Source organism: Gopherus evgoodei, chromosome 3 (genome assembly GCF_007399415.2).
Source record: "Gopherus evgoodei ecotype Sinaloan lineage chromosome 3, rGopEvg1_v1.p, whole genome shotgun sequence".
Classification (NCBI taxonomy): Eukaryota; Metazoa; Chordata; order Testudines; family Testudinidae; genus Gopherus; species Gopherus evgoodei.
The window spans coordinates 138,497,153-138,513,109 of NC_044324.1; the positions used below are offsets into that span (position 1 = coordinate 138,497,153).

At 44.5% G+C, this 15,957-nt stretch overlaps 1 protein-coding gene across 9 annotated transcripts in view; it reads left to right on the forward strand.

Annotated features, from left to right (window-relative positions):
- Nucleotides 1-15,219, forward strand: part of KIF25 (kinesin family member 25) — a 92,275-nt gene extending 77,056 nt beyond the window's left edge. For all 9 annotated transcript variants that reach the window (XM_030556783.1, XM_030556784.1, XM_030556786.1 and 6 more), the window contains 4 exons: nt 4,317-4,471; nt 7,008-7,205; nt 10,070-10,225; nt 15,045-15,219. In XM_030556783.1, coding sequence (XP_030412643.1) covers nt 4,317-4,471; nt 7,008-7,205; nt 10,070-10,225; nt 15,045-15,202 — 667 coding nt within the window. In that variant the 3' untranslated portion in view covers nt 15,203-15,219. The remainder of the gene's footprint in view (nt 1-4,316; nt 4,472-7,007; nt 7,206-10,069; nt 10,226-15,044) is intronic.
- Nucleotides 15,220-15,957: the final 738 nt, after the last annotated feature.

The following is a 15,957-nucleotide window of genomic DNA, read 5'->3' on the forward strand; positions in this document are numbered from 1 at the left end:
GGGGCAGGGGTGCGCGGGGAGGGCCGCCTACAGCAAGTAAGGGTGAGGGGGCGGCACGCAGGGGAACTTCCCGCCCCAGCTCACTCCTGCCCCGCCTCCTCCCCGAGCACGCCATGGCTGCTTCACTTCTCCCACCTCCCAGGCTTGTGGCACCAATCAGCTTAAGCGCCACAAGCCTGGGAGACGGGAAAAGCGAAGCAGTCACGGCATGCTCGGGGTGCTCGTGCGTGGAGCAGGGGTGAGCTGGGGCCGGGGGGGCACCTCAGGGCGGAGGGGTGGGGTGGGGAGCTGCCACAAGGGAGGTGCCCCAGGGCAGAGGGGGGGCGCCTCAGGGCAGGGGCATGGGAGGGGGAGGGGGCAAGGTGGAAGTTTCGCCTAGGGCGTGAAACATCCTTGCACCGGCCCTGGCTGCACTACCAGAGTGGTGTAAATGAGAATCAGGCCCACTATATATACATGTCCAGTGCACACAGCCAATGTAAAATATTTCCTTCTTGTTTTTTCATAAGGCTCCTATCTACACAATGTAGATGATAAAAATCACGTCCTAACAAGTGAAGACCACTATCCTGTCTTAAACAAACGCATTGCACAGACTGCTGGAACAGCACAATTAAAAATGGGGGAGAGTTAGAGGTGACAGGCAGCAGTCGTGGCTCTTACAAGATGACATTAGCAGGTACAAGGAAGGTGTTGGCCATTTCATTCCTACCCCAACAAATGTTAGAAGCAGGGGTTCTCAAATTTAATTGCACTGTGATCCCCTTCTGAGCCTGCCTGAGTTCTGCCACTCCAGAACCAAACCAGCCCTAGGCGAGAGGCCTGTAATCCGAGTAGGGTGACCAGACGTCCCAATATTTAAGTGTTTGTCCTGCATCCTACCAATCTTTGGTCGAGACACAATTTGTCCCTCCGCCGGCAGCACTCGGGTTTGTTTATTTTTTCCCCCTCTGCCGGGGGATCCCCCCTTCCTTCTCCATGTGTCCTGATATTTTCTTCCTCTCGTCTGGTCACCCTAAACCTGAGCCCCGTCACCCTGGGCTGAAGCCCTCGGGCTTTGGCTTCAGCCCCAGGCCCTAGCAAATCTAATGCCAGCCCTGGCATTAAGCACCATTAAAATGGGGTCACAACCCACAGTTTGAGAACCGCTGTGTTAGAGGATTCCCAAAGGACCTGGTGTGACACACTAAGGAAAAAGTTCTTTGGGCAAATCATTCTGTAGGTGTCTTTTTGAGGCCAAGAACAAGAAGAGGTGTGTGAGAGCAAACACTAATTTTCTTCTCTGAAAACTGTCCATCATACTGAACAATTCAGCACAAAACCATAAAATGTTCTGTTGCTGGTGGAAACATGATTTTTTTTCACACATCTCTAATCATAATGCCTGTCAAAGCTGTTGTATGCTACTTCAGTGGAACTGGGAGTCAGAGCAAGAAGTATCTTTTTCTTCCATGGATTAAAACAAACTGCACTCTCAATGGAAATAATTGACAGCAGTATTTTTATCTTGTGGGTTTTAGTAACATAAGCAACCACTTGAGATTTGTTTATGTGGTTTTATATTATTGCCAGAAAATCTTGATTGAATACAACAAATATGCTGGAGGGTTGAAAAGACATAATTCTTTCTCCGCGGTTATTTGTATTTACTGACGTTTTCTCTCCACTGAACTGTTCATACAAAATTGGAGCCCACATAGAAACTGTAAAATTGCTTTTTCCAGAATCTAGGATTTGTAATTTTCCTCTCTGTGGAATTACAGTCACTATAGTAATCTAGGAATGATTATTTTTCTTCTTTCTTATTTACAGCTAAACACAAAACTTTTAAGGTTCATCCTAGTAAAATTCAATTTCAGATCACTGAATACGAAAGTCTTTGGGTTAAATTTGATTTCCAGGCATAGTAATGCACTCTCATCTGTACTCCTGAAAAGAGAAGCAGGGAGTGAATTAAGGCTAATTGGGGGCTCAGATTCATCTACACTTTTAGGAGCAGTCTGGAAACACTCTTGCTCCTAGTCCAGTGCTATATGGGCTCTTTCTTCCTCAGTTCTGAGTTCTTGGACTTCCTCCTCCCAAGTGAGGCAGCCCACACAGCTCATCCCAGCACATCGTGCTATCAGTTGCGCCCTCTGCCATTGCCCATCTCTCTGCCTCTAAGGCCACGTCCAGACTACCCGCCGTATCGGCGGGTTAAAATCGATTGCTCGGGGATCGATATATCGCGTCTAATCTAGACGCAATATATCAATCCCCGAGTGCTCCATCAACCCCAACGGAGTTCCGGAATCGACAGGGAGAGCTGTGAACATTGGTCCTGCGCGGTGTGGATGGGTGAGTAATCCGATCTTAGATATTCGACTTCAGCTACGTTATTCACGTAGCTGAAGTTGCGTATCTAAGATCGATTCCCCCCCCGTAGTGTGGACGTGGCCTAATTCAGTGCACCGTCCAGGCACCTTCTGACTGTGGAATCCCAGTGACTCAAATCTGGCTTTAATTTATGCTTGAAAAATAACCTTTGTGCCTACTTGATCACAGGAGTTCTGCCTGGCTAGTTGTTGACCCATCTCTTTTTCCCAGCTTTTGGGGAGGGGAAGGTACACTACAGGCTGAGATTTGTGCCATGGGGGTTGGAAACTGTGGCTGGAATGGGTTTCCTTTGTTCTTCTTTTCTTCTTGAGGTGACTCCTAGATTTATTTCTTTAATTTTCAATACATGGCAAAGGTGCTTAGAGGTTTGGATAAGCACTTTTGGAAAATGTTTATCTAAATCAATCAATAAGTGTTCAGTATTTATGTCTTGATTACTATAAAAGCAGCAAAAAAGTCAAATTCGTAAACAGACTATATTAATAATTAATTTAAAAGGTTAACAATGAAAAACAAACCCAAACAACTCAAGGAAACTGTTGAGGAAGGCCACCCCTGCTGTCTGAAGTCTAAGCAAACATATGGCGTTTTGAATAAAAACACATCCTCGTTTGTGATAATATTTCATCTAAAATGTACTGGCCCACTGAGTCTCATTGGCTTCTCCATACACTAAATAGAACACAGTGGAAGTTTTCCTGTTAACATGTACATCCAACTGAATCAGGCAAACCTCATGTTCTTCCTTCTTGTATGTGTAAGTTGGTATTAGACAATATCCAGGGCCGAATTTTCAGCCTAACTACAGCATGGCCTCTCTGTGTAGCAGCTGGTCCCTGAAAACCTGTCTGTGTGCAAGTGTAATATTTACAATATGATATAGTTCATTTAGTTAGACTCCTCTTAGGGAAAATCTTTTTCTATTCCTTCTTTTCGGGTTCCGCATGTCAATCAAGTTGGCTAACCTACCACCAGTTAAAACATGCCTCACATTTGTGTCCCTTACTCTGGTGAATCCTCCTCCTGAGTTTCTCAAATCCATGTCTCCATTCTTCATGTCAATCTTAGTGATCCCTAGACTTTTTACTTCAGTGAAGAGGATGCCTGAGCTAGGAGCCATGTTCAGTGGAAAACCATACTGAACTTTTTCCAAGAATTAGGTGCAATTCCCTGCTCTGACTCAGACTTCCTGTGTGACTGGGCAAGTCACTTAGCCTCTCTGTGTCTCAGTTCCCAGTCTGTAAAATGGGGGTGATAATATTTCCCTGCCTCTCAGAGTGTTGTGAGGACACATGCGTTAAATATTCTGAGGTGCTCAGGTGCTGTGTTGATAGGGGCTGTATACTTTAGATACAAGGTGTCCAGGCTACATAAGAGCATAAGAATGACTATACTGGGTCAGATCAATGGTCCATCCAGCCCTCTGTCCTGCCTTATGACCGTGGCTGATGCCAGATGCTACAGAAGGAACGAACAGAACAGGGCAGTTTTTGAGTGATCCATCCCCTGTCGTGCAGGCCCAGCTCCTGGCAGTCAGAGGCTTAAGGACACATAGTGCGTGGGGTTATATCCCTGACCATCCTGACTAATAGCTATTGATGGACCTATCCTCCATGAACTTATCTAATTCTTTTTTTTTATAGTTTTGGCCTTCACAACGTCCCCTAGCAAAGAGTTCCACGGGTTAACAGTGCATTGTGCCAGCATATTCAGTATGAGGCACAGCTTCATCTTGGGCTGAAATGGAACATACTCTAGTTGAAAGATTCTGCAGGGCAGCAACTTATGGAGATAAGAGTTAGCAAAGGAGACAAGGGGAGCATTTTGGAGCCAGGATTGGGAACTGGGAGGGGCATAAGAGGAAATTATCAATACATGTTCAAGTTGCCACATTTTTAATGTCACCTTTACTATCAACTAATACTATTTTGTTTTGCCAGGACTGTTGAAAATGCTGTAGAATTCTTACAGCTAGTTGATAAAGGTCTGCAGCTAAGGGCCCAACATCCAACACTGGTGCATGCTCATTCCTCTCGCTCTCATCTGGTAGTGACATTGACCATAACCACGAAGGCTGTCTCTGCAGATAGCTTTGGTAAGCAGGATAGTGCTAAAATATATCTAGAGCCATTTGTGTCAGAAATGCAGTATCTGGGTTGAGGGATTTTCTTATTGCTCTTTTCTCTCTTCTGACTGTCTCTTGCTACACTCTTTAAACCCCCTGTTCTTTTCTATTTAATCTTTTGGCTGCTTTTCGGAACACCTCTTAATGTTGCTGTGTTTGAGATGTTTTCTTAACACTTCTAACATTGTGTGATGATTTTTACATGCTGCTGTCGTACTTATGGGCATGCAGTGTGAAGCAGTCTGTGGTGTATTTTTTCTTACTAACAGGCATAGAATCAAATAGTGGAGCTGGATAATTTTACAAGGAATTATTATTTAGTTATATATGCTAAGATCAGGGCTAGAACAAAGTTTATGCTTCACAGGGCATATGATCACTACTGGGGCAGAAGGGATTTTCTCTTTACATACTACATTACACAATTAGCTAGGTGTGTGTTAAGGGGGTTTTCACTTGGTCCCTCCCAGAGTAGACAAACCAATGATCTTATCAAGCATGGAAAACCCTGTATTCTTATATTATAGTTGTGTCCCTTCTTGCTTTTCAGTGTCACATATAAGTTTGCCAGTCTGTTGCATTAGGAGCAGTTCTGGCTCTTGTGAGGTTAACTTTGTTTCCTTTCCTTTTGCTCATGTTGTAATTAGACTCTCCATTTGTAGCACTGTGGTCTGTCTCCTTCATACCCTGCAACAACAATATGGTTTTAGGAAGTGGAAAATATTTAAAACTTTTTTCTCCAGATCTCTATCGGAAATTAAACAGAGAATATTAGCAAAACAGAACAAATGGTGCCCTGGTTTACTTGCAGCCCCTGCCAAAAAACACAGCTACTTCAGATGCTGCAGCACTACCACTCCAGATGTTAGATCTATCCAGCTTCAGATCTTTGTCAATCAGGCAGACATTACAAAATGCAGCCATTTTAACTCACCAGCCATCTTGTTTAGTCCGGGCTTCCTTCAGTCATTCATTAGCTAACACGCTATGCCAGTTACTGCACTACCCTTCTTTAAGCCTCACAGCAAGGCCAAATAGAAATTTCTGCCATATGTTGATGGGTGGAGGATGCCCAAGTTTCAGGATCACCGAATAAGAGTTACGATAGCTGAATGAGCATTACAGTAGGTAGAGAAGCACTACAAAATGTGACCTCAAAGTGGAATTGTGACAGTGTGGTCTGCCTCTGTAATAAGAAACACACCTTGCTTAAGGCCTAGGCGCAGCAAATTGCCAAATGGTAGACACTGAAGAAATAAATAGTAGATAAAATCAGAAAGCTAAGGAGTGGTAATTAGGCTTTGGAAATGGGACTTAAAGCCAGAGCTTTAGGATTTTATGTCAATAACTTTTGTTGTGTGTGTGGGGAGAGGGTTGTTTTGGTTCCTTGCCCTATAGTGAGGAGGAGAAAGAGATTTTACTTTCATGCTTTCTCATCTGAAGCATTCTTTTCTATGTAAGCCAACACAGCTGCTCTATGACATATGCTGTCATGGGTAGATTGCCACTCCACTCCAGCCTAGGAGAGGAAAGATTAAAGCAAGACACTGGAGAAGAAAGTCAAAGCTAAACTGCCCAGTGAAAAAACTTTTGCCCAGAATCCTACTGCCTAGGGGAGAGATGCTCACTTAGCCAAGATATCAGAAGTGAAGCTAGCACTGAAGGACCTCCAAAGAATCTGCCTGTCCCCCCAAGCACAGATCAGGTCCCAGAATGCTAAGGTGCCGGATGACTTGCAAGGTCTGGGTTCCTCCAACTGTGGCTGCAGAACCAAGGCCAGGACTACTAACCTCTTTGGGCCAGGGACTATCTTTTGTTCTGTGTTTATACAGCACCTGACAGAATAAGACCCTTGACTAGGACTGCTGGGCACTATGATAATACACATAAATAATAATAATAGGTGACCTATCTGAACAAGTAGGGGTACTGTTAAAGTTGCTTGTGGCTCATTAGGCAGAGATGGAGAAAAGAGGAGTTCCAAAGATTCCAGAGGGAATTGCAACAAAGGGTGGGACAACAAGAGAGAGAATTCTGGCCAGAGCAGCAGTAGCTGAAGGACCAGCAGCATTGGAAATGGGTTGCAGAGCTCAAGGCTCTTAAAGATACTGAGTCCCACTCCATCCTAGGAATCAAGGGACTGCTAGGCAACAATCAATTGCAAACATGACTTTTTCTGCACATTCTCAGTAGTACCCTACCTGCCATACAAGTGTGGAGTTGAATGTAGTGATGGAGCTGTTGGCGATATTAAATAAAACAAAACAAAAAAATAAGCCTTGCTACCTAGTTGGTATCACCTTCCTGATTGGCAGTGAAATAAGATAGACCAAGATTTCATACTTGTGCATCTGAGTAATCCAACCTGCCTGGGTCATTAATTATAGCCGACAAAACAATCTGAAACAGAAGATACTGGGTTAACCCATCACTGGTGCATTTTTTTGCTGCCCATTTTGTGATGTTAAAAATAAACTTTCCTCATTTGTTTGTTTCCATCATCCAGCTCCTCTATGGACAGATGAACAGTCTAGTCCAAGGCTAAGTAAAGAGCTTTTCTGCACCTTTCCTCAACAAATGAAAGATGATAAACTCATCTTTCCTTCCAGAGCCTCTTCTCCAGCACAGTTTGAATCTACTGAGAAACTGAAGCACATCAAAACTAAACTACAGCTGGTGGATTTGGCGGGCAGTGAATGTGTTGGTACGCAGACCTTTTTATGACAAGGCTATTTTGAACTGAGAGCATAGAGCCTTCCATCCCATGGAGATAGTAATTGCATTTAGCTTATTAACTGAGTATTTGTGTTTCTTCATAAGAGGTGATTTAGACACATGCATCCAAATTTAAATGAAGTTATTGGATCTGATTCACCACTGTGTTAATGTCACTGAGGCTTCATTAAGATCGGGTGGCACAAGGTAAAGCAACTCAGTGGACAGTCAGGCCCATGGTGACATGCAGGGTGTACATGCTCTATTTGTTCAGACTGTTTTTAAAAGTTGTATTTTTACAGTGCAAAAATATGTATAAAAATTAGCATGTTCTTATTTTTGTACAGAAATGATCAAAGTGCATACATTATTTAAATATACTAAATATTGTCATGAGCATACCGCTGTGTGTGGGTTTTTCTGCCTGCTTGTGGAAAAAATCTGGAAGGAAGTTGGTGTATTGAAAAGATAATATTATTTTCATTGTTCCTTCAAAGCACTTTCCTCCTCCTCCTCCTCCTCCATGCACACAATAATTTCAAAAACTTGATTATTTCCTAAAGGACAAGCTTTCTTACCAAGAAAAGCCACACCGCTAAATGTACCGTTCCAGGAATAATGTTTTGAAAACTGAATCTGTGTTATGAAAGAACTCTTTAGGTTACTGCCAAGAGTTCTTTCTGCTGGTGACTGCTAACTTTTGTTCTATAAAAAACATAACGGAATAGATATATATATATTTTTAATTTGCTGGGGGTGTTAGAAACCTTTTGGTGAACATGTAATTGACAATACTGTATGTGTCTGTTCCCTCAGTTTGACAAGGGCTCTGTGTACTCAACACGCCAGATCCTCAACAGGTGTAAAATGATGTACTTCAGCACTGAAGTTAATGGAGCAGTTTTGATTTGCACCAGCTGGGGATCTGACCCAACATATGCAGTGGGCTCGATTCTATTCTTAACCATGCTGGTGAAAATCCGAATACATCAAAATTACTCTGGATTTACATAGGTATAATTTAGAACAGATTTTAGCACATTATCTTTTGAAAGTTCAAATTTGGGACAAATTTAAGTGAGGAAGAGTTTTTAAAGTGTTTATTGTACATGAATCTGATGCAGACATGCACCTTTTCCCCTTAACTTGATAGGTCTCCTGAGGGACATCTAAAATGATTGTAGTTTGTTTTCACATCGTTGTCTATGAACCAGAATGTTAGTTCTTAGCAAACTCTTGTCAAATTTCCTTATAAATCTATCTAGAGTGGCCTTCGCTATAAAAACGTAAGTAAACGTTTTGAGTCAGAGCGTGGGCTTGGCCTACACACAAAGGCATAAGGGGAATAAGATCCTCTTCTGCCCCATCCCCAACGTCACTACTATATGACTTCCCCATATCTCAGCTGCAGGCATGGAAAAGGTGGGGGAGGGTACTAATCTGCTGTTGGTTAGTGCTGGTAGCAGATTATTACTCACGGGGGAGCATGGCAAGAGTAGGGAAGGAATTCTCCCTCCTAGGACTTGTCCACACACAACATGAACAAGTTTAACTAAGCTGTGATGTTACATTGATTTAGTTAAACTGGTGCAACTTTGTGTATAAACGAGGCTTTAGAGGCAACCTTTCCTGGGTTACTACTGGAGTAGCACAACTATGCGCCAACTCTTACACTGGGCTAGAGATCAAAGGACACCCTAGTCCCTTAGGCAAAACTACTACCTAAGATCATACGGTAAATACTTGTAGGAATACATTAATAGCTATCTTCATATCTAGTATGCAGTCTTTCTGCTTGTTGCTATACCATCTTGAGCTGTGATCCTATCAGTCTAATGCCAGTTCAGTTCTCCCATAAGAAACATTCATTGGACAGCTACCTACTGCAGGAAATGGTAAGAGATGGCACTTTTCCTTCTGAGTCACTGTGACTTAAGGAATACTGTCCTGCTGAATTGTCTTCCAGTCTTCTCTCTGATTTAGCACTTGATTCAGTGCCCTAGTACTGACAAGTATGGACACAGAAGATATTGTACAACTGGAGAAGTACAGATGAGAAATAAAAGCAATGTCCCAGACCACCTGTGATCATTCAAGATTCTGTAGCACTTTTCATAAGAATAGGAGTATTGCTATGTGTTATTGAACAATGCAGTGCTACTGTGCATTATTAAACGGCTACTGGATTTCACCTCAGAAGTGGATGCCTTTCAGTGGAGGAGGATGCGATTCCTGTGTGTGGTTTGTTTATCTGTTTAAATTAATAAAATATTTTTTAATTTCTCAAGGCAAAAGATGCTTTATAAGGCAATATTTTCCCTAACAAATCCTGTATTGCTAAAACTTTGTAACTTCTTCATTTATTAATGTACTTGTCCGATTTATATTGACTTAAAAATAATTCTGTCAATGGTATTAGGAGTACTTTTTCTTCCTGTATTTGGGATATTTTGTATTCAGAACAGGACAAGTGGCTTTCACTTGTATTTTCACATTTTATGTGAGGGAGTGAAGTCAGGAAAAAATATACAGTATAACGTATTCTGACTTTTTAATATGTATATATGTGAACATGGATATTGGATATTTTTTGCAAAAGACAGTTTAGTTAAATACATCAAAGATTATGAGGTGCTCAGATACGACAGCAATGGGGGCCATGTAAGTACCTAAGAGAGATAGTAAATGATGTTTAGCACTTGTCTTTAAATGTGTTATTAAAACAAAAAAGTTACACTTCAGGTCCAAGTGATATACCATGCACAGAGCTTATGTACATTGAGCTTAGCAGATGTCTGAAGATGACAAAGAATCTTTGATTATTCTGACTGTTGTTTCCTTGTATTGCATTAGGTATGTCTGGAGTGACAGGAGTAGCCCTGCGAGAGACCTCGTTCATTAACCGTAGCTTATCAGCTCTGTCAGATGTGCTTGGAGCAATAGCAGAGCAGCGCTCTCACATTCCGTACAGAAACAGCAAACTTACCCACCTACTCCAGGACTCCATAGGTGATTATTTCTTTTGCCTTTTATGTAACAACATTGAGTTACATTTCTTCTCCCAAACTTTTTTTAAACATTTTATTAGGATCTTTTATTGTTGATCTTTTCCCACTGATGTTGTGTAGCATGGTAGAACAAAAATTGTAAGGATATGGTGTGGAGCAATGTTGTGTGGGAGGCTATCGCAGGGCACAGGGAGTCAGAACCCGGGGGTTGTGTTCTGGAATCTCTTCTCACTGATTTGCTTAAGTCATTTAACTTTCTTGAGTCTTGCTTTTCTCGTTGGTAAATTGGTACCTGAAAACAGTGACCTACCTCCATAAGATATTGTGAAGCTTAATTCATTAATTTAAGGTTTAATATCAAGTGAGTGTAAAAGTTAAGCTTAACTCTTCCAGGGTTTTGTTAATACGTGTGTAAAAAAATGCAGATTTTGCGGCTGTTCTTGCTGCCCAGAATGCACAATACCGAAACAATAAATGGACACGCTTCAGCATCCATTTAAGTGTTACAACAACTTCTTCGAGTGATTGCTCATGTGCATTCCACAATAGGTGTGCGTGCTCGCCACGTACACCGGTGCCAGAAGTTCTTCCCTTAGTCGTATCCATGGGGAGTGCCCCTAGTGGCGCTGTCATGGCGTGGTATAAAGGGCGCTGCGCACTTCCCCAACCCTCAGCTCCTTCTTGCGGCCAGTAAAGGTGCTTCGGAACTGCTCTGCTCCAGCTCGACTGTAGCTTTCCCTCTTGGACTATGTTAGCTCATAGTTAATAGTGCCTGTAGTTTAAAAGAAAGTAGTTTTAGTTAGAATTAGTTGTGTGTGCCCGGGTTGGGACATGCCCTGTGCCCCAGGCTTTAAGTCATGCAACACTTGCAAATGGCCTATGCCCGTGAGTGATCCGCACGTGGACTGTTTACATTGTCTGGGGGAAACCCATCTCAGCGATCACTGCAAGATTTGCAGATCCTTCAAACCTCGGACCAAGAAGGAGCGGGACATTCGGCTCCGAGCCATTTTGGTAGTCAGTCCTGACACCAACACCGCTGCGCCGCTCCAAGTTGGCACTGAGCACGGTGGCATCAGTGCACAGCGACCTAATGGTGCCCTTCACAAGTTGCCACCGCTCCCCGTCCACAGGACACTCCAAAAAGGTGAAGAAGACGTCTTCTCCGCCAAGACACCAGAGCAAGACTGGGGGAGAGACTAGACCTGCATTGGGTAGCTCTCAGTCCCTGTTGGCCTCGCGGCTTCCAATTCAAGTTGAGCAGAGGAGCCCGGCCCAATCCGAGCCTGCCTCCCCAAACACCAGTGGCTATATTCGGGAGCCCTCCACACCAGACGCCCTGCAAGCGTTTCAAGATGTTATGACTCTGCTAGTATTGTTGTCTCCCTGGTCCAGAGGCAAGCCACTGCTCAGATCTCTGCAGTCGCCGCCTGGACGGTACCACTCACGATCAAGGGAAGGTTCCTGACAATGTTCCCCACTCAGTGACCGCCCTGGGCACAGCCCACACTGGTCCCTGTCAACCCCCACCAGGTTGTCTTGCTGGGTGCCAACTGGCAGGGGTTCCAGGCACTGCTCCACCTCCAGGAAACGTAGACCTTGCAAGGATAGCGTGCCCTGTCAAGACCAGGACAGACAGCACTGGAGGTCATTGTCTCTGAGAAGCTTCCGTAGTCCCTCGTGGTACGGGCATTGATGCCGTTCCTGTTCTTTGTCTTGCTCGAGGCCCCCACTGTGGCACCACTCCTGCAGCCCCAGGCATCAATCGCTGGCACCCCACCATCATGGATCTGCCCGTCAGAGCCGCTCCTCCATGCTGGGATCACGGTCTCGCAGTCAGCACTGCTCCCGACATTGCCACTCATCCCAGTCCCAGTCCCGGGATAGCGGTCAATGGTATTCCAGCCTGGCCTCCCTTCGAAGTCATCAGCTGATGGGCCAGGCTGCTCAGGCTGGACAGCCCGCTCCACTGGTGCCATAGAAAGGAGTTGGTGGGGCGTCATCCCTGGTCCTGCACTCAGAAGGGGACCAAGGGGTGGAACCTGCGGCACCGGTGGGGACGCAGAGTACCGCACCCCCATCCACATCCTCCCCAATGAGGCAATCGTGGGCCCTCCTGTCCCGCAGATATGAGCCCCCTTATAAGAAGTCAAGGGATTATAAAAAGTGCCCGCAAAGGCAATCCCAGCCTGTGCCCCATCCTGGGCCCTCTAAGTGTAAACAGGCGGGAAATCACCAGTTTTGACAGGATGCCCGGGGGCAACTTACCAGTTCATACCAGGGATCCACCCACAATAAAGCTTCCCTTCCGCAACCAGTTATGTGCTTTTCTCCCGGAGTGGTTGCGGCTGACCTCAGACCGAGGGGTCCTCAACACCGTCTCCAGCTACACCCTCCAGTTTACTTCTACCCCACCCACCCACTTTCCATCCCCATCCCTTTTCAGGGACCCCTCTCAGGAGAGCCTACTTGAGCAGGAGGTGAGGCAGCTCCTTGGCTTAGGAGCAGTGGAGGTGGTGCCAGCGGAGTTCTGATGCAAGGGGTTCTACTCCTGCTATTTCCTGATCCCGAAAGCCAAAGGGGGGCTTGGGCCCATCCTGGACCTGCACGGGCTGAACCAGTACATGGTAAAGCTCAAGCTTCGCATAGTCTCCCTGGCCTCCATCATCCCCATCCTGGGGACTGGTACACCACCTCGATCTACAGGACGCATACTGCAACATCCATATATTCGAGAGGCACAGGCATTTTCTCCGTTTCATGGTGGGGCAGGAGCACTACCAGTTTACTCTCCTCCCATTTGGCCTGTCCACGGCTCTCAAGGTATTCACAAAGTATATGTCTGTGGTAGCCGCCTACCTCGGACATCGGGAGGTCCAGATCTTTCCCTACCTCAACGACTGGCTGGTCAAGGGCAGCTCCAGGTCACAGGTACAGGCTCACGTCTCCCTCCTCCTGTCCACATGCACCACACTGGGCCTGTCTCCACCTACCATATGGGCCAGGACATCGTCTTGCTGGTGCTCTGTCCCAAACCCCACACGTCCAGTGAGGAGCACCACCTGCACATGCTAGATGTGAGACGGGCTCTGGCTTTTTATCTAGAACATACAAAGCCGTTCAGGAAGTCTTCACAACTGTTCATTGCCTCAGCCAAGCTCATGAGAGGCCAGCCAATCTCCATTCAGCAGCTCTCCAACTGGATCACTTCATGTATCTGACTTGTTATGACCTGGTGGGAGTCCCCCCACCACCGATTCTGAGGGCACAAGCCTCATCAGCTGCCTTTCTTCTGGCCCATGTCCCTATTCAGGACATCTATAGGGCTGCCATATGGTCATCGGTTCACACGTTCACCTCATATTATGCGATAGTCTCCCAGACCAGGGAGGATGCTGGCCGGGTTCAGCAGGGCTGTGCTCCATCCCGAGTGTCTGTGAACTCCTACCTGCCTCCAACAGATATAGCTTGGAATCTCCTATTGTGGAATGCACATGAGCAATCACTCAAAAAAGAAAAGACAGTTACCTTTTCCATAACTGGTGTTCTTCGAGATGTCTTGCTCGTGTCCATTCCACATCCCGCCCTCCTTCCCCTCTGTCGGGGTTGTCTGGCAAGGAGGAACTGAGGGTCAGGGGAGCACGCAACGCCCCTTATACCGCACCATGGAGGCACCACTCCAGAGTTCGCTAGGGGCGCTTCCCTGCAAGTACTGCTAAGGGAAAAACTTCCGGCACCGGTGCACGTGGCAAGCACGCACACCTGTTGTGGAATGGACATGAGCAACATATCTCAAAGAACACCAGTTACGGAAAAGGTATCTGTCTTCTCTTTTGGTATTCGGATAGGCTGCTCTACTCTAACATTTCATCCATGTGTGTGGTAGTGATAGCAAAAATCAGTGTAACCCACTGGTGAATGTGTGTTGTAGGCCCCCTTCTATGTCCTATCCATGAAGTATATGATTCTCTTACTGCCCCTCGATAGTGAGATTCAGCTCAAGCTGTACTAGCTTTTAGCTCTTGAGCTGCCTGATTCAATCTCAGGTGTGGGGATTATAATATGAGCACAGATTTTCAGAGAGGATTTTTTGCCACAGAATTCTAAATTCACCTCTTCCTGCACTACAACCTTGGGAAATCAGTACACCCTGTGAAAGGCCAAATATTGAAGCTTAGCAAAATATCTGCAGTAATTTTTTTTTAAATGGATAAAATTTGCCTATTTTCAAATTCTGGAAAGAGAGACAGTGACTGGTGAAGGGATTTGCATAGGCCGGTGAGTCAGGAGATCTGGGTTTTAATGCAAGTTGTAGTACGGACATGTTGTAGGACTTCGGACATGTTACCTAAACTCTGAGCTACAGTTTCCATCCTTTGACATTAGTCATGTCAATTATTCCCATGCATGATTTTGGGAATGTCCTTAAACTACCACCATGATCTCTTGACAGTTAAAGCTTCCTTTTTTGCAGTACTTAGATACAAGTGATCTCTTCAGCTTTTAGATATGCTGATTTTACAAATACAACAAAGCATTGATACCCAAAATGTATACGTAGACTTGTTAGTGAAAGGGGCAGAAGGTTCTGTATTATAAATGGTGAAAAATAACAGCAAATGATCAGCTTGCTAAATGAGACAATCCCATATGTACTAGTAGCACTTGACTGTAGTGCCCATATGCTTTCAACAGCTGTTTGTATAACGCTCTGATTCATAGAATTGATAACAGCCTACTCTGGCTTCTGTGCAGTTAGCAGGTGAGTATTTAAAAACTTCTTGAAATAAGTGTGTGTGGGTTTTTTTTACTGTTTTTAGGGGGCAACGCTAAATTGCTGGTGATGCTGTGCATCTCCCCCTGCCAGAAGTACTTAGCGGAATCGCTGCAGTCCTTGGGATTCGGAACTCGTGCTCGGCAAGTCCAGAGAGGACAAGTCAAGAAAAGAAATCTGCCGGTGTCTAGCAAATCAAAATAAAAGCTAAGGCTTCTGTGGATTAAAGTATTATTAATGAGTTCCTCAGACTGAAATGTATCTTGTTGTCATAAAGCCATGCTTTAAGATGTAAACTGCCAGTTAAAATAAACACTCCTCAATATGGCATTAAAGCCATAAACTTGCTGATAATGTTCTTGTTCCAAAGATAACAGGTATTGAAAATGGCTACCAAGCATGACGGATGGCATGGCATAGAAATAGATTATGCCTTTTAGGGGAGCAACATGAACACAGAGTTTTAGAGCAAATGTTTAGCATTGGGAAATAAGTAAATTAAATCAGCAGTGCACTGATCTTGGACAGTTTGCACTGGAAGGGCTGAATCTCTGTCTTGTTAATTTGGTAAAAAATACAAGTCTTTAATTACTCTGTTTCATTTCAGTATCTCAAACTTGGTGGGAATATTTGGTTTGATGTTCGGGTTAAAATTAGGCACATATCTTGCTGACTTGCTCTTCTCTCCCTAGCATTGGGTTATTCCTAACACATTCCTATACCCTCAAGAAAAAAACAGGACCCAAACAACCTAACTTAAAGTACCATGCTTTAACTACTATGGCAGTCTTCTTCTAGCTGCTTTTGCCATCTTTCCTGTGCTGAAGGTATAGGATGGTGGGTTGAGGTTTGTGAATGAAATGACATTGAGGGAGGAGTCTTAAGCAATTTCAAATAACATTACAGATTGAAAGAGATTCCGAGGTATGTAGTTGAGTTTTATTAACATCTAATGTGTG